Genomic DNA, 24,730 nt, shown 5'->3' on the forward strand with positions numbered 1-24,730 from the left:
TGAAATCCTTGTAATCTTAAATTTTATTTACAAGTGTGCTGAGATGCCTGAAAGTAATTTTTGCTTTTATGCCTGTGTTGTTTTTTTCCTGTTATGTAACCAGAATACCAGATTATTTAGAGAGCTAATGACTAATTCTGAATGGCCAGCAGGTGTCATTGTAGAATATAATTGGGTTGAATATTATATGGAAATGAACTCCAGTACCTTGAGGAATAGTAAACCAAGTTATGGATTACTTAAAAGTATGTATAAGAATGTTAGTTATTGATATTGAGCAGTCATTAAGATTTTAGTATTTTTCTTGCTTATCTTCAGTTCAAGCAGCATGTATGAAATGCCTGCTGTGTGTACTGTGCTAGGGTCTGAGGATACAAAGATGGAAAATGATATAATTCTTGCCTTAAAGGAGTTTATAATTTAATATTAAAGTTTGATATGTGATGGGGGAGGGTACAAGCATTTATATAACACCTAATGTGCTAAATGTTATCTCATTTGAACTTCACAGCAACCCTTTGAGGTAGGTGTTGTTATTTTCCTCATTTTACAGTTAAGGAAATGGAGGCAAACAGAACTTAAGTGATGTGTCTCTCAGGGTCACACTAGTGAGTGTCTGAGGTTGAATTTGAACTTGTCCTGATTCTGGGCACAGTGCCACCTAGCTGCCTAAATGCCTAAAGCACAGGAACAATAAAATAGAAATGAGAGAGATTGGTTGATGGGGGAATTATTTCTGGCTGGAGATCAGGGGAGGCTTCATTAGAGGATCAGCAACTGAATAGGAGCATGGAGAATATTTCTGTAAGTGGAGATGATAGTGTAGGGAGGGAGGGGAAACTCTTCCAGATATGGTTGGGGGGTCTTTGTGAAAAGTTAGTATAAGAACTAGAAAGTATGAGTAGTCTAGTTTGGCTTGAGAACTTGTATAAGCGGGGAGTACTCTGAAAAAAAAAAGAAGATTGGAATGATAGGCTAAAACCGTATTATGAAGATGGAGTATCAGATCTTTAGGAAAATTACTCTAGCAGCAATAAATATAAAGACTAAATTAGAGAGGGAACAGACCAGAAGGGACACCACACTCAGGAAACTACTAGTCTAGTTGGTTCTTGGTAAAAGAGGAGATAGGTGCCAGAAATACTGCAGAGTCAAAATTGACAGAATTTAGCAGCTGCTTTTGGGGAGTTAAGAGGGGAAAGAATCAAAGATGAGTTTTGAGATTTTGAGTCTGGTGCCTGGAATGATCTAACAGGAATAGAGATGTTTGGTAGGAGAGGAGATTTAGGAAGAAAAAAGATGTTAATTTTGGACATGCTGAGTTTGAGGTGCCATTAGGAATATAAAATTGATCTAAAATGGACCTGGAAATTGTTTTTAAATTCCTAATTTATAAGCTTATTAATATTATGGAAAATTTACCTCTTTTAATATGAAATTTTGATATTTGTAATTTGGAAGTACAAGTTCTAAAATCATTCTGCTTGACTTGAGTATTTTTTTAATCGAAAAATACCAAGAAATTTAATACTGAAATGAAATATGTGCATAAAACCGTTAAGAGAGTAACTAACAATAAATGTAGTCATTAAATTAATATCTTTCCTTCCAGAATAGATGTACTTTTTAAATCTTTGTTTATGGTTTCCTAATTTTCCTTTTCTATCTAAAAAAAAGTCTTTTCTCTTCCACTTTTCTTCTGGCTAGTATTCTGTGTACTTCCAGAATGTTGTTCTACCTATTTATCTTGTGCAGATTAATATGTCCTAGAGGGGATTGACCCAAAAGGTTAAAAAGTAGAGCTCTTGTTGAGCCCTATAACTTACTTTCTGTATAGAAAGATTTGTTGAGCTCAAATCACTATTGCTTTACTCACTATACTAGTTACTGATATTATTGAAGTGTCTGATCTCGTTGAACACCTAGGTGTTTATAGCAGACCAAGAACCGTGACATTTTGGCCATACAGAAAAGGCTTGCCAGTTTCAGAGACATTTTCATCCAGTTTTAACATTTAAATTACTAAAAACTTACCAAATTTTCACTTACTGTCATAGCTGTGATGCATCTTTTAGTAGTGAGCTGAAGTAGCCAGAAGAATATTACCACTTCAATTTTAATTTTAATTTCTGTTATCCACTGTTACTTTTAGGCCTAGGTAATTTCTTTTTAGGATATAGGCCTATACAGAATTGCATTGATATTAATGACTGTGAAAGATGTTCGATTTCATTGTTGGAAGGAACTCCTACCACCAATAATAGCATGATAGCAGTTTGCTATTTCTCTCTAACTTAGAAGATAAGACCTGGTGATTTGCCCTAGGGACAGAGAGGTTAAATGACTTGCCCAGAGATATACAGATATATATTAGTATGTATTGTCGTCTATGCTGCCTCTTAACTTGAATTTCTAGAGTTACACTGATAAGATTTGGAGAAATTTTTCTTGGTCAAAGGTCTTTTTTTGTTTTGTTTTGTTTTGTTTTGCTTTTTGGTGAGGTGATTGGGGTTAAGTGACTTGCCCAGGGTCACAGCTAGTAAGTGTTAAGTGTCTGAGGCTGGATTTGAACTCAGGTCCTCCTGACTCCAAGGCCAGAGCTCTATTCATTGCGCCACCTAGCTGCCCCTTGGTCAAAGGTCTTATACCTTTCACTTTTTCATAAGATGTGTCTTAGTTGTAAACTTTGTTCTTTATCCAAAAGGTCACAAAACTTGGACCCAGAAAACATTTTTTTCCTTGGGAAATTAATCTTTCTTTTTCTTTACATGTAGAAAAAAAGTTTGGCAAAATACAGCACTCATGTTAAAATACTAAAAAAAAAAAGCACAGGAATAAATGTATCTTTCATTAAAAAGGTAAACAGCGTATCTTAAGAGCTTTTGTAACAGAGAAACTGTTTCTCCAATAAGATCAGGGGTAAAACAAAACACCCATTTTCTTTACTATTGTTTGGTTTAGTTCTAGAAGATCTATAGCAATAAGAAAAAGCAAAAAAATAAACAAATGAATGAAACTACATAGGCAAGTAACTAAAACTACATAGGTAAAGAGGCAAAATTATTTATCTGTAATAAAGAATCTCAGAGATTCAACCACAGCAAAAATAATAAAAATTAGTCTTCCTTTCTTGATGTTTTAGAATTTCCTTGGGTACTTTATTGCCATGGAGACATATACCTGAACAATAAATAGCCTTGAAGTAGGGGGAGGGAGGGAAAGGAAGGAGTCCTAGGGAGACAGGAACAACTGAGAGTTAGTTGAATACTGTTCTGAGAGCAGTGAATTTGTTATTTTCAGCATTATAGTTTCTAGATTTGAAATATAAGTATCTTAAAGGCCCACTCAAACTACAGTAACAATTTGATATTGATTAGCAAAAGTATGGATTCTAAAACAAATTATTTATTATCTTAAAATGCACTGGACACAGAAAATATAACCAATTTACCTGAAAATGAACCTTTTCCTCCTTACCTTGGGCATCTTTGAATACTTGATTTCTTGTTCTGTTGAGTAATGATGTATTCCTTTGTCAATAGTTTTCCCTGTGTCAGACTCTGCAAGCTAATAGTACCATTAAAAAATATTTTTTGAGACAGGAATTAGTTCAGTTGATTAGGTAATGGGGAGAATATAAGCATTAATATGGACAGTTTCAGACTTAGTTATCTGTATTAATTTTTTTTTTCTGTTTAGGCATTTCCATAGTTTCTTCACTTTTATTCTGTCTTTAGATGTTATATTTGTTAATATAGTCAGGGAAATAATAATAATACATATCGGGCAATATAACATTGTGGTTGGAATTTTTGGTTGTCTGTTTTTTAGTCCAGTGTCTGATTTTTTTCTTATGTAGATATCTGAAGTTTCTTTGCTTTGGGTTTTTTATTTAATAATTTTTATCTGTAAATTGAGCACCACTTGTGTGGCCAGCATAGAGAAAGTGATTCTTGTCTTTGACGAATTTACAGTCTAGTTGAAATGATTAGACACCTATGGCAACTGTTGATACGTATATAAAAATGTGTAAATAGAATATAAGCCTTACAGAAAATAAACCATTATCAAAGAAGTAGATAAAGAAGAAAATGTAAGATTTGGTTTTGTGGAAAGAGGCTGTTACAAGTGGCAGAAAGAACCAGTATGAGAGTAAGGATGGGCTATATAGGTGATATAAAGCCAATTAGTGTAAGTAGAATATAGGACCCATTTAGAGCAATGAACTGAGAAATTTGAATGTTTGAATGGGTAAGATAGATTTTATTTGCTCAAGGAAGAATTCAGATTCAATCTAATCAGTATTCCATAAACATTTACTATGCACTCACTATGTACAAGTGACACTGGCCTCTCCTGGCTGTTCCATGAACAAGACACTCCATTTCTCAGCTCTGGCATTCTCTGTGGCTGTCTCCCATGCTTAGAATGCTTTCCCTTCTCCATTCTGACTGTGACCTCCCTGGTTTCCTTTAAGTTTTAACTAAAATTCAGCCTTCTGCAGGAGCCTTGCCCAACCCCTCTTAATGCCAGTGCCTTCCCTCCGTTAATCATTTCCTATTTGTCCTTGCTTGCTTTGTATATATTTGTTGGCATGTTGTCTCCCTCATTAAATTGTAAGCTCTTGGAGGGCAAGGACTGTCTTTTCCCTCTTTTTCTATCCCCAGTGCTTAGTAGTATCTGACACATGATATGTACTTAGTAAATGTTTATTTATTGATTGATTATTGCAGATACTTTCAATCAGCAGTGTTATTTATCCTGGGAGGTTTAACTGTAATGTTGGTCAGTTGTTTTAAATGGAGCATAACATTGATTTTGAATTGAACTTTCTTTCCTTTGAGAAAAATTAGAATTAAATTTGCCAGTAGTAGTTGTTGGTTTGAAGTTGCTGAGATGGTTGCTTCAGCCTTGTAGACTAAGGTTGTATGTCAGAATTTTTTATTAGAGCATTACTAACATGAAAAATGGTTGTAATTTAAAAAATGAAATTGGGCATATTTGGTTAATTTATTAAATTGCTTTCTTTTATTGATGGATTCAAAGTATTTGAAATATTGCGAAGTTTAGTACTTTCTAAGGCAGTAAAAAAAAATCACTAAAACTAAATGCTTTCTTGCTTTTATCGTACTTTTTTATACATCCATTTTTGTTAGCAGCAGCAGATTCTTGGACATGCCTTGAGACATTTTGGCGTAGTAGAAAGAGAATTGAAGTAGAAGTCAGGAGACCTGGGACTCACTAGTTGTGTGATCTTGAGCAAGTACTTTTGTGATCCGTAGTGTCTCATCTGTAAAATGAAGGGCTTAAGATAATGGTCTCTAAAAGTCCTTCCTTCTTTAAAGAATCTGTGGAGGCAGAGCCAAATAGGGGAGTAGCAGGAAAAAATTACAGCAAGCTCCCCCTCTGTCCCCTACAACTCTAGTAGTGACTGACCAGCAGCAGTCTGCTAAAATGGGACAAGCCCCAAGGTCTGTTACTCAGTCACAGTTCCAGGTCAGGAATTAGCAGAGCCCAGAGTAAGGAGAGATAGCAATCAAACTTTGTCCTTCATCACTTTGGGAGCACGGAAAGCTTGCAGGTACCAGCTTAAGCTGTGTCTGAGATCCTGGAATAACACAACACTTAATATACCCAAGAAAGCATTAGCATTTCCATTGTCAAATGGACTCCAAAAGTGTCAAAGAGCCAGGCTCTTTCATAAAGTCCAAAGTCAGGAAGTAGGCTGGAAGAATCAGCAAACAAAAAGAGAATCCCCCTAGGGATGTCCACAATACCAACTCAGAAGAAAAGAATGACTCCCAAACATCTGTGAGCAAAGCCTCAAAAATAAATGCAGTATGGGCACAAATTCAACTAAAATTCTTTGAAGAAATGAAGCAGGAGTTAAAAAAGAGCTTAAAATATATTTATAAATAATATGAGAACAGCAAAGGAAAAAAATTTGAAAAAAAAATGAGAAGGATGGAGTAAAGAATTGGAAAGGGAAATAACAACTTGGAACAAGAAGTACAAAATCTTACCTAATTAAAAAAAACTCCTTGAAAATGATAATGAACCAAATTGAAGGTAAGGACTCCATGAGATAACAAGAAATATTAACAGAAAGTGAAAAACTGGAAAAACAAAAGAAAATATAAGGTACCATATCAGAAATAACTGACTTGGAAAACAGATTGAAGAGACGTAATCTAAGAATCATTAAGAAACCGCTTCTCAGTTCCTGGGCAGAGCCACTCTTAGCCAATTCTCTAACTCTACGTCTACTTAATAGTTTTTGTTCTTACTGTTCCAGAAGCAGCTGTCTGCCTCAGCTGCCATTGCCACAGCTGCAGCCCTCCATACCACCTTTTCCTTCTTAGTGCTACCACCTCTGTCATAGCCATTACAACCTCATCTGCCTTGCAGGTGTCTGTAGCTACCTGTTGTCAGTTACTACAATTGACCAAAACAACGTAACATTATAGAACTTTGCCAAATATATACTACACCAATACCACGAAGAGAAGGGAAATCCTAAGAAGTTGATGAAACTTCAAAACCAATTAAGTGGCAGAATTTTCCTTCAGGACGTAAAGAAACCAGACTGTGAGGACTAGAATACAAGCTGAATGCAGTGTAGTATGCTCTGCACTTGGAAAAAAATGACAGTGAGTCATTATAATCATACAAACCAGCAACCGACAAAATGGTCCCTGGTTATGTGATTTCTTCAAAACCTATTACCTGGATGAACAGGTAAAATATATCAAAGAATTGGCCTTTTTGCTATTTATTCTTGACATAGGACACTTCTTCCATCTCCGTTCCTGGAATCCACTTTATCACCTTTGCCTCTTAGGATCTGTAGGGTTGATGTTTTGTTTGTTTTTAATGTAGATATTATTTGCATGTTGTCTCCCTCATTAGATTGTTAGGGTAGGGACTGTTTTATATCCCCAGTACTTATCACAGTGTCTAACACATTAGCGGACTTGTTGACTTGACAGTCTTTCCCTAATAAAATATAACCTCTTCAGGGGTAGGAACTAGACTGTGTATCCCCACTGCCTAGTACATAGTTGCTTAATAAGTAATTGATTGATTAAAGTGGTTCCAATTTTGTGATTAGTAAAATTGAAGAAAAATCTCATTAGCTTTAATGGTCAAATTTAACCTCAACTAATTAACTTGGAGGAAACCATCAGATATTCAGATTGCCTGCTTTGAGGTAGTATTATACATTTAATTATACTTACTGGCTTTATCCCAATTCTGGTCAGTTGTCACATAAGAGATTTTGGTCACAAGAGGAACTTAGGGTTATTAGAAGAAACTCAGCTAGGAAATGTAGATGGATTATTGTCAGTACATTACCATTGTTGGAGAAAGCTTAAAGTGCATATCATACAGTAAGTCAGTAGCCTCATTCTTCTATACAAAGGGCAGCACTTTAAATATCAGTAGCATTAATAACCATAAAAATTGAATGGAGTTAAGTATTAATTTACTTAGGGTAACCATGCTCCCACCAAATGCTGTTTGAGAGTACACAAGTATATTAGTTTCTCTCTCAGTAGTGTGTTTTTAGAGTGACAGGTTAGTAAATTCAGATCTTCAACTAAAACCCAGACTATCAACCCTATTAGGAAGAAGCCTAATACAGAGTTAAAAAGTATTTTTTACATTAGTTAAAATGTTGGGAGAAAATGTTTCTTTAAAATCTTAAATGGAATACGTAAGATCATAGATTTAGAACTGGAAGGAACCCTAATGTTGTCTAATCCAATGGTCTCCAAACTTTTTTGATCACAGACTCCAGCAACAAAAAAAAAACAAAAACAAAACTTTGAGCACATACCTCTAATAAATGCATATTTACTTATTTATAAATTGTAAATGTGGACTATTATATTTATGCTGTAAAATTTATATAAATATGAAAAAGATGAGAGAAAGGCAAAATAACATTTGATCCTAGCATGAATGAGGAATCACTGAAACTTACTGAGTAAGGGGAATAATATTGTTAGACTTACACTTTTGGAAAATAAATTTGGTAACTGTGTGGAAGATGAATTTGAGAAGGGAAAAACTTGAGCCAGAGAGACCACTTACTAAGCTATTGCAGTAGTCCAGATGAGAGGTGATGATACAAGAGGAGATGAATACAAGAGATGTCATGGAAGTAGAAACAATACTTGGCAAAAGGCTGGATATATAGGTTGAAGGAAAGTGAAGAGTCAAGGATAATGCCAAGGTTATACATTTGGATAGCTAGAAGGATGGTGGTGCCCTTCTGAAGCAGGGAATTTTGGAATTTTGGAAAGGAATTATTCCCCTTACTCAGTAAGTTCCAGTGACTTCTCATTCATGCTAGGATCGAATGTTATTTTGCCTTTCTCTCATCTTTTTCATATTTATATAAACGCCTTGAGGACATTACGTTTGAAATGTCCAAAAGGGTGATGTGGTCCTAGAGCTTAGAAGATTAGAGCGAAATATACAGATTTGGGAGTCATTTACATAGAGATGATAGTAATTAAATCCATTGGAACTGATGAAGGAACCAAGGTGGCATACTTATAAGAGGTGAGAACCTTGGAATACATTAAGGGGTCATAATGTAAATGAAGATCCAGCAAAGGAAATTGAAGAATAGCTAGAAAAGGGGTAGAACTGAGAGAGAAGTGTCAATGACAATCCAGAGCTAAGAGTTAAGTATCCAGGAGGAAGGAAGAGTGTCGAAGGAAAGATGAGGATTGAGGAAGGGCCATCAGATTTGGCAATTAAGAGATCTTAGATTATGTTGAAGGGGGAGTGGTTTTGGTTGAATTGAAGGTCCAAGAACAGTAAGGAGATGGAGAATCTGAGAAATTGGGAGGATAATGGTGCCCTCAATGGAAATATAAGGGAGTTAGGAAGTTTTGGGAATAGAAGTAAACAGTGGAATTGTTAACCATCTGGGCTGATCATCCTGTGCTACTCTCATTGAGAAGTAAAAATGGGGATAATGCTTACTTACTGGACACTGTCCCATGACACAACCCATTGCTGACCAGGGCACATAAGGTATGGGGAAATTTGGGTGGGAGAAACAAGTCAGGGAATTTTGTGTGAGCAGCTGCTATGTATGGGTGCTTAGATTGAGTTAGCGTTGTTTTTTTTTTTTAATTTTGGTATAAAAAAATACTTAAGAGCTTTTCCATATACACAGTGGAAAATAAAAAGATGATTTTTTATGAAACTATACATTTCATGTTACTTGCTTTTTAAAAAATAAGTTTATAACAAATTCTGCATGTTCCTTTCAAGACTGTTCTGCTTCTCTGTGGTTCCTTCTGGATTTTCTTCTGTGTATTTAAAAAACTTAATCAGTGGCCTTTTCTGGGTGAAGGGGCATCACTATTATTAGTTCTTGCCCCTCTACCCATATACACACCTATTAACTGAGAGAAAAAAAGGAGTATAATGAATCCATACTGCAGCCATTTCAAAAAATGTATGTCTCTTCACCTTGTGTCAAATACTTCTCTTTCAGGAGGTAGGTAACATACTTTATCATAAGTCCCCTAGAAACATTTAATTAACTTTAATTAAAGTTCTTAAGTCTTTTCCAAAAAGCTATTTTTCTTTATTTTCTTTATTTTTAAAATGCATTAAATTTTTTTTAGTTCCGTATTCTCTTCTCTCCTTCCTGCTCCTTCCCCACCTGTCAAGAAAGCAAGCAATGTGATATTAATTATGCATGCAAAGTTATATAAAACATAATTTGGATATTAGCCATGCTGCAAAAAATAAAATAAAATAAAAGCAAGAAACATAAAGAAAATGAAGAAAGTATGCTTCAGTCTGCATTCAGAGTTCATCTTTTCTGGAGGTGGATAGCATTTTTCTTCTTTGTCTTTCCCACTTTAGTTTGTGAACTTTGTCATGAACTTTTTTTTTTAAACATTTTACACTGTTTACTTTTTTGAAAAATTATATAATAAGTACTACACATCATTTTTTTTTTTTTTTTTTTTTTTTTTTTGGTGAGTCAATTGGAGTTAAGTGACTTGCCGAGAGTCACACAGCTAGTGAGTGTTACGTGTCTGAGGCCGAATTTGAACTTGGGTCCTCCTGACTCCAGGTCTGGTGCTCTATCTACTGTGCCACCTAGCTGCCCCGACACATCATTTTCAAAACTACTTTGCATTCTATGCTTCCTTTTAAATTTTTATTCTCTGCTGTGCACTTTTTATATTTTTTCCCCTCTGTCCCCCACCTACCCTAGAGATGGCTACCATTAGACGCAAAAAATATGTGTATGTGTGTGTGTGTGTATTTCTATTTATACATACTTCTTCTTGATAGTTCTTTTTCTGGAGGTAGATAGCATCTTCCTTTGTAGTTGATTATTTATAATATTCAAAATGACTTAGAGTTCTTTTTTTGTTTGTTTTGATTTTTTAATTAATTTTTAGTTTTTAACATTCACTTCCATAAGCTTTTAAATTTTAAATTTTCTTTTTTTCTTTTTTTTATTAATTTATTTTGATTTAAAATCACTTCTTAAGCTTTTGAGTTTTAAATATTTTCCCCCTCCCTCCCTACCTCCCTTCACAAGTTGATGCACAATCTGATATAAGCTATACATATACATTCCTATTAAACATATTTTCACATTAGTGATATTGTAAGTAAGAATTAGAACTAATAGGAAGAACCACCAGAAAGAGGAAACAAAACACAACAGAAGAAAAAAAATAGCAAATAGTATTCTTAGATCTGCATTCAACCTCCATAGTTCTTTCTTTGGATGTGGATTTTTCAACATGAGGCTTTTGGAGATATCTTAGATCTTTATATTGCTGAGAAGGGTTAAGTCTGTCTATAATAGTCATCTCACAATGTGGCTGTTACTGTGTGCAGTGTTCTTCTGGTTCTGTTCACTTCACTCAGCATCAAACCATACAAGTCTTTCCAGGTTTTTCTGAAGTCCGCCTGTTTATCATTTCTTATAGCACAATAGTATTCCATTACATTCATATATCACATTCACAGTTATGATTACTGTGTCTTTCTCTCCATGCTTCCTCCCCCCCCCCCTTAGGCTTTTCTTTCTCCTTTCTCCTTTCCCCTCTTCCCTAATGTTTTCCTTTTGATCACCTTAGTCCCACCTCCCTTCTATTAGTCCCCTCCCTTTTCTTCCCCTTTACCCTTACTGCTTCTTCCCTCCCTTTTCTTTCCATTTTTCCCTCCTACTGCCTATAGGGCATGTTAGATTTCTGTACCTGGCTATGTTATTCTCTTCTTGAGCCAAGTCTGATGAGAGTAAGATTCAAACAATGCTCATCTCTCTCCCTTCTTTCTCTCTGTAATAGGTTTTTGTGCCTTTTCCTGTGATGTAATTTACCCTTGTCTGCCTCCTCCTTTCCTTTTCTCTCAGTACATTTTCTTAGTTAGATCAGATTAATCCACTTATTTGGATCCATTTAACCCACTTGATTAGATTTTTTTCATCATTACATCAAAGTCAATTTATACCCACCCCCTTTATGTATACCCTTTTAAAATGCTGTGATAACAATACAGTTCTCTAGAGTTACAAGTGTCATCTTCCCTTGTAGGGATGTAAACAGTTTGCCCTTATTAATAACATGTTGTTTCTTTCTGTCTTGTCTACCTTTTTATTGTCTCTCTTGAGTCTTGTATTTGAAGATCAAATTTTCTGTTGAACTCTGGTCTTTTTATCAGGAAGGTATGGAAGTCCACTATTTTGTTGAATATCCATCTCCTCCCCTGAAAGATCATGCTCATTTTTGCTGAGTAGTTGATCCTTGGTTGTAATCCAAGCTTCTTTGCCTTGTGGAATATCATATTCTGTGCCCTGCGGTCTTTTAATGTAGAAACTGCAAGGTCCTGTGTAATCCCGACTGTGGTTACATGATATTTCAATTGTTTCTTTCTGGCTGCTTGTAGTATTTTCTGTTTGACCTGGTAATTTTGGGATTTGGCTACTATATTCCTTGGTGTTTTCAATTTGAGATCTCTTTCCGTAGGTGATCCGGTGGATTCTTTCTATGGCTGTTTTACCCTCTGGTTCTAGGACCTCAGGGCAGTTTTCCTTGATGATTTCCTAAAAGATGCTGTCCAGGCTCTTTTTTTCCATCATGATTTTCAGGTAGACCAATAATTTTTAAATTGTCTCTCCTGGATCTATTTTGTAAGTCAGTTATTTTATCAATGAGGTATTTTACATTTTCATCTATTTTTTCATTCTTTTTTTTTAACTGATTCTTCCTCTTTCATAGTCATTAGCTTCCATTTGCCCAATTCTTTTTTTTTTTTCGTGAGGCATTTGGGTTAAGTGACTTGCCCAAGGTCACACAGCTAGTACGTGTCAAGTGTTTGGTCTGAGGCAGGATTTGAACTCAGGGTCCTGACTTCAGGGTTGGTGCTCTATCCACTGCTCCACCTAGCTGCCCCCCAATTCTATTTTTAACAGATTGTTTTCTTCTATTAGATTTTGTACCTCCTTCCCCATTTGGCCAATTGTATTTTTTAGAAACTTGTTTTCTTCAGTGTACTTTTTTTCCAGTTGACCAATTGTATTTTTTAAGGACTTGTTTTCTACAGTTAATTTTTGTCCTTCCTTTTCCAAGCTATTGACTTTCTCTTGCATACCTCTTGTTTCTTTTCCCATTTTTTCTTCTACCTCTCTCATTTGACTTTTAAAATCCTTCTTGAGCTCTTCTAAGAAGGCTTTTTGGGCTTCAGACCAATTCATATTCCCTTTTGACCTAGATGTGGGTTTGTTTACAATGTTTCCTCTTCAGAATTTCTGCCTTGATCTTCACTCTTCCCATAATAAGAAACTATGGTATGTTTCTTTTTGCTCATGGTGTTTGCTTATTTCCTGGCCCTTAAAGAGATTGACCTCTTCAGCTCCGGAGCAGAAGGCAGTGACCCAAGCTTCTTGTGTTGGGAGCCTAGGGCATGGTCACTGGCTTTATGTGCTGGGGGCTTCAATGTTGTCAGTTGGGACTAGAACCAGATACAGTTTCAACACAAACTCTCTGCAATCTCTAATACCATCAATCCCTCTCTTGATATTTTTTTCTGTAGGTTTTCATCTGGGTTCTCCTCCCACCAGTCTGACCACTCCTCCTCAGTCTTTTTTGCTAGATCTTCATGCAGATCACACCCCCTAATAATGATGTCTCCCAAGGCTCTGTTCTGGGCCCTCTTTTCTTTATATACTATTTTACCTCGTGATCTCATCAGCTTGATGTATTCGATTTTCATGTCTATGCTGAAGATTCTCAGACCTACTTATCCAGTATTAACATTTATACTAATATCCAGATTCATATCTCCCTACCGGATATTTTGATGTCTACTAGACATCTTATATTCAACACGTCTAAACTATACTTACTAGCTTTTTTTCTCCCAAGTCAGAGTTCTAAAATCTTTCAAAAGAGCTAAACCAAATGACAGTTCCATCAATAGTTCTTCCAATATTTTCCGACAGGGGTAAGGTGGAAACTTGAAGTTGTCTTACTCTCCCCCACACCCCTGCCCTAATTGTGTAGTAAGTTTATAAAGAGCTAGCATAAAGTAGCAATAGTAAGAATTCAGATGGCAGAGGGAAGCATAGAAGTCACTTACAGACTGTTCCATAAATTAAGGGAGCATAGCAATTATCTGTAAACTGTCTCATAAATTAAGGGCATATAGGAGCTATGGGCAACTGCCTCATAAATTAACTAAGGCCATACATGCCATGAGATTATGTGCTTAGGGGAAGCCAGCTAGGCCCTAATGTACTAACCCCTGGGTCTCCAAAAACATAAAATATCCAAATTAACAGAAGACTAAAACTCTGAAAACAACTCAGTCTCAGAAAAGGAAATAAATCTATCTGTAAAACAAAACAAAAAAACCTACCTAAGTAGGGGAGGGGAATTTCTGGTCCTGATGGGTTCATCAGATAATTCTATCAAACTTTTAAAGGACAATTAGTACTCAGAGCTCACAAATTAGTCTTTAAAATTGTATCTTACCAGAATTCTATTAGAAGATAAACATAGCCCTAATATCTAAACCAGGGAAAGATGAAACACAGAACTATAGCTTAACATCAGGAATACTGATTTTTAAAAATCCTGTCAAACAATCTACAGCAATTTATCCAAAAAATTATTCATTATGACCAAGTTGGATTTAAACCAGGGATGCAACTGGTTCAAAATGAGGAAAATAATAAGTAGTTATATTAAAGATGAAAACATCCAAAAACACATCTGTTGAAAAAGCCATTGACAAAGTACAGCACTCATTTATGCTAAAGACACTTCAAGGTATAGGCATAAAGGGACCATTTTTAAAAATATAAAGAGCATCTATCTAAAACCAAAAACAAGCATCATATGTAATGAGGATACATTAAGGCTTTTTCCTATGTAGGAATAAACCAAGGACACCCACTCTCTCTACTATTATTTGATATCGTTTTAGAAATGCTTGAAATAGCAATAAGAGAAAGCAACGGTATAAATAAAGATAGGTAAAGAGGAAATAAAATTATTCCTATTTGCTACTGTCTGTTGTGGTTTCCTTTAAGTTCCAAAGTTCCAGATAAAATCCTATCTTCTACAGAAGCTTTCTCAATTCCAGTGCCTTCCCTCTGTTAATTACTTCTTATTTGTCCTGTATATAGCTTGCTTTGTATATATTTATTTGTATATTGTCTCATTAGATTGAGTTCTTTGAGGGCAGAGACTGTCTTTTCCCTTTATTTTTTTAATCCCCAGATGCTATCACTGTGTTTGACACATAGTAGCTATTTAAGTGTTTATTGATTGATTGAAATCCAGTGCACCTCCTCCAGAAAGCTTTTTCCTTTCTTCCTACTCATTGACTGACTTAAACATCCTTGTATTCCCTAAACTCACATTGTAGATTACTTGTTTTCCCTGATACACTTAACCTTTTACTCTAAGAATTTAGTTGTCATATCGTTACAGAAGTGCAATAACAAGTACCTTTTGATTTATCTAAACCTTTTATCTCTCTCAAGATCAGGCACACCATTTGCTAAATGTTAATAATTTGTTTATGTAAATGTTTAAAACATGCTGATTAATAAACATGTATGAAACATAAGAACTACATAATAAATACTTGTAAAAATTTTTAACATTGTATTAATATGCTATGTACAGATTACTGGAAAGATCAAAAAACTAAATTGTTAAAGAATCTGCAGTAGAATTTTTGAGTCAGAAATCAGATATTACATGACAACACATGAAATTGGGATGCATTTCTAAGACAATGATTACATCAGTTTTTTGATCTATTGAAGTTTACCTAAACTTTAAACACATATGTAAATCGGACAGCTAATTTAAATTTTACATTTGTTTTTGTTCTGCAAATTTGAGTCCTGGTTTTTATATATATTACAACTAGGTTGCATTTAATGCAAATAACGAATCCTGTAAGTGGTTGTATGTCACACTATTCAAAGTCACAATTATGTAAAATATGATAATTGGTTCTAGCCCTGTGGAAATCTGTAGTGCAATTCAAATAGTATGAGCACTTCACCAGATCCATTATTTGTATAAATCAGAACCTACCTATGCACTGAAAAGTGATAACTTTTTCTGTTTTATGACAACTAACTACTGAAATTTTCAAAACTTTACAGTCCTTTGTTTCAGTCATGCTAATTATGCTGTGTATTCACATTGTTGGTGTTAAAACTACATATAGCATTTTTCTTCAAAAAATATGAATTAGAAGGAACGTAAATTCAGAGGTTTCAGAGATATTTAAGTGATTTGCCTAAAGTTACATAGCATAGCTAATCAGATCTGGAATTAAAAAACCCAGGTCTCCTCACTACTGGTTTAGATGCTCAGGTGAATTATGTGTTCTTTGTTAAAGATTTATTTCTTTGATGTTCATTACCAAAAGTTAAATTAGATTGCTTTCTGTCCTGTCAGAGCTTTCTTTCATCCCTTTCTTCTTCTTATAACTTTCCTAAGAATGTTTCTCAACTTTTTGTGTCTTTTATTTTTATACAGACTGAGAGACTATTTTAAAGTTCAACAAATGTATTCCACACTTGAAATCTGCTGCTTTCTTCTACCACCACCTCCTTTAAAGATCTGACTTCTTAAACAAGAGGTAAAGTTACATAGTTAACGTTAAATAAAAATGTACATTTAAAATATATATTTATGTAGATTACCATTCCAATCTAGGACAATTAGGATTTTTATAATGGTTTTTCAACATGATTAAAATAATATCCCTTTTAGTAGTTGCATTTTATAAAATTTCTTTTTGTCTATGCTTTCGTTTCAGGACACTATCCTAGATATCGAACAGTTGTTGAATTTTTACTGACTAAAGAACATAGTGATATTTGACTTTTTACTTCTGGTGCTATTGTGAGCTGTATCAGGTGCTTTTGCAACTCATAATCAGCAAAAGATTTGAGTGCTTGTATGTCATTATTATGTCTTTTAAGTATAAATTTTATTTTGACTTCTTTTGACAAGAATAGATACTAAAATATTAAACGAGGACATAAAGAAATGAGGAAAAATATGTATGTAAGATAAAACAAAAAACCCAAGAGATCTTAAATGATTGTCTCTGTAACTTTATTTACTGATCCTTAATTTCATCTTAAAGGGTGTATATTGCCTTTAAGTAGTAGCTTTAGTAGCCTATCATCCTTGTTTTCTTGACTCTAAAAAAAAAAAATCTTTTACTGTGTGTATACCATTAGTTTGTTGCTACTGTTAACTACATAGTTTTATAGTGATTATAATCTTTGTTTTCTACTTTCTTCATTCTACATCACTTGATGTGAGTTGTCTGATTTTCCTTTGAACTATTCATGATCATTGTTTCTTATGATAGAGTAATCCATTACATTATATATATTGATTTGCCCAATATTAAATGATTTATTTCTATTTTTTTCTATTTTAAATAGTGCTGCTGGTAATATTTCATACATGTATTTTTTCCCCCCTGTCAATAACTACCTTAGCAGGATAGTATCAGTAATAGACCACTTGATCGAGGGATACGCATATATTTGTATCTCTTATTGTAGAATTATATATCACTTTCCAAAAAGGTTAGGTCAACTCATAAACTCAATAGCAGTAGAAGTGTGTATGCCAGCACTGAATTTTGTTTTTTGTGTGTGCGTGTGTGTGTATATAAATTTATTATTCATTTTGAACTTAACTATGAAATGAGGGAAAAAAAAAACATTTCCATGTGCACAGCAGAACACAGAGAGGATTTTAGGGGCAACTAGGTGGCGTAGTAGATAGAGCTCCGGCCTTGGAGTCAAGAGGACCTGAGTTCAAATCCGACTTCAGACACTATCTGTGTGACCCCGGGCAAGTCACTTAACCTCGATTGCCTCATCAAAAAGGAAAAAAAAAAAGAGAGAACATGAGAGGATTCAATATAAAACAATAAATTTCTGTTTCAAGAAAACCTACGTAATAAATATTACACATTATTTTCAAAGATACCTAGCTTTTCTTTGCTTCCTTCAAGGTTTTCTTTTGTTCTCTGCTATAAACTTTTTTTTTTCCTCCCTCTATCCCCCCAGCACTGAATTTTGTTATCTGGAATTATCTTGACCAGTTTGATGTGGATCAGTTGAAATCTGATTTGTTTTAATTTGTATTTTCTGATTATTAAAGATTTTGAACATTTTTTTAACATGAAGATTGATATTTTGTGTTTCAAGTACTGTCTGCTCATATCCTTTTACCATTTAGTTGTAGAATGGTTACTTTGATAATTTGTCCCTTATAATTTTTAGATGTCACTCTTTTATCAGAAACATTTGATGCAATAATGTTCCTGCCAGTTTGTATCTTTCTTTCGTTCTTTTTTGTGTGTGGATACACTACTTTTTATTGGTAGAAACTTTTTACTTTTCCAGTGATAGTATTTATCTGTTTTTAATCTCATTTTTCTCTGAGTCATAGCTTATAAAGAAGTTAGGAAAAATAAAATAAGCCATTGTCTTTTTTAAATAAAACTTAATATATTTATGCTGTTGTTCCCTTTGGAATTTATTGCAGTATATAGTATGAGGTTTTTGTTTTGCCCTTTTTTCATTTTTTAAAAATTATTTAATTTTATTACTGTTGCACCATTTATACAATTACATATAATCTCAGTGAATCCATTGTACTTTTTTTCTTTTCTTTTTCTTTTTTGTTTTGTTTTCCAATGAGTTGTGTGTTGGTGTCTAGACACAGATCGGAAGAGAAACTGGAATTTCAATAAAAACAGATTTTTTTTTTTATTTCCACTGACCAATAAACAGAACTACAGATGCACCCAACCATGGACGTGCATTAACTCATCATGAGAAATCTAGGTTGTCTAAGTAGGAAGAGAGTGTTTGTTAGTCCCAAAAATCTAAGGAGAGAAGGAATGGAGGATTGGCATTGAGAAAAAATGTGGACAGCTAACTGGATACGGTCTGAAAGTTGTCATTCATCCACAGCATTAAAAAAATATCAGAATAAGAAAGGCTGTACATTAAAAAACAAACAAACCAGAATATACTGCTTTAATAAAGATCTGATTGCCTTGGCACAGGCCCTGTGGGGAGAATCAAACCCTATTACAGAAGAAAAGATATTTTGTATATCAGTGGAGTGCATCTAACAGTTCAGGTACAAAGGATGTACTGTACTTTTAGATATCCGTCTTTAAAATCCAGGACTTATTTGTAAAGTTGACTGAAGGTATATTAGATATTTTCCCACTCTCCCTTGATGGGATATCCTTTTTTTGGGGTGCAATACATAGCGAAATTTCAGATTTCAGACAAATTAGTATAGCTGGAGAGGGGGAAGAGAGAGAGAGAGAGAGAGAGAGAGAGAGAGAGAGTCATTTTTAAGTGATTATTATCATAAATTTTTTTTTAACAGGCTGTCCATGTTTCTCTTTCACTGTTGTGGTTTGATCTGAATTAGTGGTCTGAGCCTCAGGAGGTTTAACCTCTTCTGTTGGGACTGCAGATTCCTGGGCCTTAGGGTGCATAGCTAGGGGTTTCCATTGCTGTTGGAGTCTCCTTGGAAGAAGACACAGCTTTCTTGGTACTAGGTTTAGAGTGTGAAGCTGGAGTCAATTCACTTTTAGTTTCTTGGGTGATGGGAGCTATGGAAGCCTCAGGCTTTTTTGCTTCCCCTTCCTCTTTGATCTTGTCATTTACTTTACTAGTTGCTGTGGTTTCTGAAGACTCAGAGACCTTTGCCTCATTGCTAGGTGCTAAAGTCTTAGAAGCATTACTACTGCTGGGGTAGAGGCAAGAGCCTGTTCTAGTTTGGTAACTTTCTGCTGCTGTTCCCCCATCAGGGACAGCCTCTAGCTTCTCAGGCTCTGGTTTTGGAGCCTTTTCTTTGCCGGCTGCAGCATTCTTCTCTGCTTCCTTATCCTCAGTCTTGTTAGCAGTAACTTGGGAATCTTTGTCAGTCTTCTCTTTGTCGTTCTCCTTCACATCTGTGGTCTCTGTCACTGTCTGGGTCTCGTCATTCTCCTTGGGAGTTTCTTCTTCCTCTGCACCAGCTCCTTCAGCCTTCTTGCCTTTATCCTTGGCTTTCTCATCATTTACATTGTACCCGTTCTTTTTGTTAAGCTTGCCTCCCATATTTGAAGTTCTGGATTTATTCTGTTTTCCTCTCCCTCGGTGTGTGTACAGTGCACCTTGGTGTCACCAAGAGAGCCATGGGGAGCCTAGGGTCCACTTGGCTGGGGCTGGGTGGTGTGATATCTCTCCCAGTCTCAAGAGCAAAGACTGGAGCAAGGGGAGCCTATTGGAGCAATGCCACCACCCTGCTGCTGTCTTTGCATTTCTCATTCTCTTTCCCTTCCTCCCTCACCTACCTTCCTGCTTCTGTCTTCCCTCCCTCATTCTTTCCCTCTTCCTCCTGCCTCCCCTCCCCCTCCGCCCCCTTTAAAAATTTTTTTTTTAAAGCTAATTCTTATCCTGTTTTTCAACCAGTTTTTGTGAATAACATTTCCCTGAGTGTTTTGTGATTCTAGGTTTATTGAATGCTAGAATACCGTGCACACTTGAGGGCAGCCAGGTGGCAGTGGGTAGAATACTGGGCTCGAGGTCAGGATGACCTGAATCCAGATTCGTCCTCAGATACTTACTAGCTCAAGTCACCTACACTCTGTTTGCCTCAGGATAATAATTGTACCTACCTTACAAAGTTGCTATGAGAATCAAATGTAATCCTCTTCCCCTCTCCTTCCCATTCCTCTTTGGTTTTAACTTAGTGTTGTCTTGCCTATTATACTGATCTATAAGTGTCTTTCTTGGAAGTATTTCTTGGTGATAACATAAATTTCAATTTTATATTTATATTCATTTAGTTATCCATTTTATTTTTATAGGTGAATTCAATGCATTAATCTTCAAAATTATAGTTGTTAAATTAGGTGGTTTTTAGTATTTTTCTTAGCTGTAATCTTTATTTTGCAAGTATGAGGTCTACCTTATTTCCCTTTTGTCTAATTTTTGTCTTAAATAATCAAAATGAGACTCTCTCACAACCCTAGACACAATTTAGATTTATATCCTTACGATATATCCAGGAAAACTAAAAAACAGTATGGCAGAAACTAGATATAGACCTAGCATCTCACACTTACCTGCCAAGATAAAGTCAAAATGGGTACATGATTTACAACAAAAGGGTTGATACCATAAGTAAATTAAAAGAGCATGGTTTATCTGTTAGATTTATGGATAAGGGAAGAATTCAGGACCAAAGAAGATAAAGAGAGCATTGCAAAATATAAACTAGATAATTTTGATTACATAAAATTAAAAAGTTTTTGCACAGATAAAGCCAATGCATCTCAGATTAGGAGGGAAGCAGAAAACTGGGAAAGAATTTTTACAACCAGTGTCTCTGATAAAGGCCTCATTTCTAAAATATATACAGAACTGAGTCAAATTTATAAGAATACAAGTCATTCTCCAGTTGATAAATGGTCTAAGGATATGAACAGGCAGTTCTTAGAGGAAGAAACTAAAGCAATCTATAGTCATATGAAAAAATGCTCTAAGTCACTATTGATTAGAGAAATGAAAATCAAAACTCTGACCCTTTGACCCAGCAGTAGCACTTTTAGGGCTATATCCCAAAGAGATCATAAAAATGGGAAAAGGACCCACATGTACAAGAATATTTATAGCAGCTGTTTTTGTGGTGGCAAAGAATTGGAAATTGAGGGGATTCCCATCAATTGGGGAATGGCTGAACAAGTTGTGGTATATGAACGTAATGGAATACTATTGTGCTATAAGAAGTGATGAACAGGCTGACTTCAGAAAAACCTGGAAAAACTTGTATGGTCTGATGTTGAGTGAAGTGAGCAGAACCACAAGAACCTTGTACACAGTAACAGCCACACTGTGCGATGACTGACTTTGATAAACTTCTTGATGCTGTTCACAGCAATGCAAGGATCTAAGACAACTCCAAAAGACTCATGATGGAAAATGCTATCCATACCCAGAGAAAGAAGTAAGGAGTCGAATGCAGATGGAAGCACACTATTTGTTCTCCTTATCCTTTGTTGTTTTGTTTTATTGCTTCGTTCTCATGGTTCCATTAGTTCTAGTTGTTCTTTACATCATGACTTGGTTCTAATTTCACATCAGACATTTATTAACTATAATTTTATATCTCCTTCCCTCAGTTTCCTTATCTGTAAAATGGGAATAGTTCCTGTAGTACACAGATTTGTCAGGAGGCTCAAGTTAAGTAACACATGTAAAGCAGTTAAGTGCTACATAGTTTTTATATTTTTAAATTCGTGTTTAAATGAGGATATTGGGCTTCTAGGCTTTGACTTTGATAATAAGTAACCCTGAGCATGTCAGTTAATTTTTTTTTCTGCTCCTGTTTAAGAATAATACTTCATTACCCTACCTCACACAGTTGTTGTGAAGAAAGAATTTTGTCTACCTTAAAACAGTGTACAAATGTGAGCTGCTGTTCTTGTTTATTTTTATGTATAGTTGAATGTTACAAGCATAGCAGCAGCAGAAGGTACCTAATATTGAGTTGATTTATTTAACTGGGACCTATGATTTCAAAGGTGTCAGAAGTTCCTGGTGAGGAAACTCCCTCCATTGTAGATGGTCAGCTGTTCGTCAGTTTACAGTGTGAGCACTGAGAGATTAAGCGACTTGCCTAGAATCACAGTCTTTATTTGTCAGAAGCAGAACATTATTTAAATTGAATTGAGAAATTAATTTACCTAAAAAATTCTTGTTGAGCATATACTATATCCAACACATTATGATAGTCTCTATCAACAGAATTTGAAAATTTTCAGTAGTAATTATATAATAATGCTTTGTTATTCTCATCCTTCTGAATAATCAAGGAAATATTCAGTATGACTTGTGTTAAGATCCTTTTCTAAAATATATTTTTATTTAATTAAATATTTCCCAATTATATATAAAAAAATTGTAACATTCATTTTTTAAAATTTTGGTTCCAAACTTTCTTCTTCCTCTCCCCCTTCCTTGAGAAGGTAAGCAGTTTAATATTGACTATACATATGAAATCATGCAAAACATTTCCATATTAACCAAGTTGTGTTACAACTCTTATAATTTGTACTAGCATTCTATGAAAATTGATGTAGTAACCACATATATTATATATGATAAAGCTTAGCGCAAACATATTCCTTGACCATGCCAAGTTACTGATGAATTTATTGTACCTTAAAAGATGCTTTAGATTACCATACTTTTAGTCCCTGTGAAAGAACTGTGTTTCTTGCCTAGAGATTAGTTATTGAGAGACATTCTGGTAGAATCTACTGTCCTTGTGCTGCCATACAGTCATACCTTGTTTTATTGTGCTTTGCTTTAACAGTTGTTTTGCAGATATTGCATTGTTTTTAATGTGTTATAGTAATCTTTGATATCACTATTGTAATTATTTGGGAGCACCACAAACTCCACCCATATAAGACAGTTGAACTTAATCAATAAATGGTATGTATGGTCTGACTTTTCCACCAACTCACCATTTTCCGATCTCTCTCCCTCTCTTCGGTGAGTATCTTCTATTCTTTCAGACACAGCAGTATTGAAGAATATTATATAAATTTAGTTGATAAAGCTGCAGCAGGGTTTGAGAGGATTGACTAGTTTTGAAAGATGTCCTATTGTGGGTAAAATGCTATCAAGCAGCATTACATGCTACAGAAAAATGTTTTGTGAAAGGAAGAGTCAATTGATGTGGCAAACTTCATTGTTGTCTTATTTTAAGAAATTGCTGTAACAACCCCAACCTTCAGCAACCACTACCCTCATCAGTAAGCAGCCATCAGCATAGAGGCAAGTCTCTCCACTAGCAAAAAGATTATACCTTGTTGAAGGCTCAAGTGATGATTAGCATTTCTTTTGGAAATAAAGTATTTTTTAAAATTAAGGTACCACCGTTTTTTTTTAAAGACATTATACTATTGCATACTTAATAGACTACAGTATAGTGTAAACATAACTTATGTGTACTAGGAAACCAAAAAATTCATGTGACTTGCTTTATTGCAATATTTGCTTTATGGAGGTGGTCTGGAACCAAAACCACAGTGTCTCCGAGGTATGCCTGTACTTAAATTTATCAGTTATCTCTCTGTCACCTGGTGATTTTAATTCCTAGAAGATTCAGGTAACATTTACCATTTTGATCAAAGTAGATTTGTTTATTAAAAGGTTGATTTTATCATGAAATCTTTTTTGCATGGTTCTGTCTACTCAAATTTATTTATTAGCCTTCTGTTCCAAAGTAACAAAATAAATCTCTGTAGATTGTCTTTTCTAAATGTTTTTGTTTAATGTTTAAGAAAGATTGTTTTACATGTGATAACAAAGAAAAACTTGTTAAAAATCTGCTAGCAAGGATATTTGAAACAGTTCTACAATGTTATTTACAATAAAGACATGTAAAATCAAAGGGTGGCAGTGTTAATAATTATAAAATGGTAAGATCCTTATTAGTTACATTATAATTATGACTTCTAGAAAGATGAGTGAAGGAGCAGAAACTAGTGAACCAACTTTAATAAAAGCTACTCCAAAAAAAACCCAAAACTTAATTATTCCTTCTTTTCCACACCTTCCTTCCACCCCCTCCCCCTGAAGTCAAAACTTAAGAAAAAAACCTCAGTTATAGTTCCCTCCCCTGAGGTGGGTGCAAAGGTAAAATAAATGTGGAGGAATATGAAGAAACATAGCAGCAACTATAGTGTCCACAATAGAAAACAGATCTACTTTTCTGAACAGCGACTACTGCAGGCTCTTCTTTCTCTTCACTAGAATAGGGCAGGTGATTTTCAACTGGGAAATCCGTTGTTGTCACCATGGTGTTGGTGTGGCAGAGAATAGTCTTAAATTTAGAAAAATCTTCCTAATAAGATATTGGTTTCATTGGTCAACCTCCTTCAACTCTTTTCCCCACTCTAATCCAGCCCCCCACCAGGCTGCCTATCATTTTAGTGTAGGTCTGACTGTCACTCCCATGCTCAATAATCTTAGATCAACTATAAATTAATCTTAGATCAACTATAAATTCCTCTGTTTTGCATTTAAAGCTCTTCATAGCCTAGCCTCAGTCTGTCTTTCTAGTTCTATTATACCCTTCCATGGTCTAGCCCA

The 24,730-nt window shown here is 34.9% G+C and overlaps 2 protein-coding genes across 4 annotated transcripts in view; one reads left to right on the forward strand and one right to left on the reverse strand.

The window, feature by feature from the left end:
* FAM126B (family with sequence similarity 126 member B) overlaps positions 1–24,730 on the forward strand; it is a 74,601-nt gene that overhangs the window by 1,697 nt on the left and 48,174 nt on the right. For all 3 annotated transcript variants that reach the window (XM_027873610.1, XM_027873613.1, XM_027873611.1), the window contains exon 3: positions 16,062–16,164. The gene's annotated coding sequence lies outside the window, so the exon portion shown is untranslated. The remainder of the gene's footprint in view (positions 1–16,061; positions 16,165–24,730) is intronic.
* LOC114051342 (brain acid soluble protein 1 homolog) lies at positions 19,052–19,688 on the reverse strand. Its single transcript, XM_027873615.1, has one exon. The coding sequence runs from the start codon at positions 19,679–19,681 to the stop codon at positions 19,064–19,066; it is 618 nt and encodes a 205-aa protein (XP_027729416.1). The 5' UTR covers positions 19,682–19,688; the 3' UTR covers positions 19,052–19,063.

The sequence above is a fragment of the Vombatus ursinus genome, unplaced genomic scaffold, assembly GCF_900497805.2.
Source record: "Vombatus ursinus unplaced genomic scaffold, bare-nosed wombat genome assembly UNPS02014802.1, whole genome shotgun sequence".
Taxonomy (NCBI): Eukaryota; Metazoa; Chordata; class Mammalia; order Diprotodontia; family Vombatidae; genus Vombatus; species Vombatus ursinus.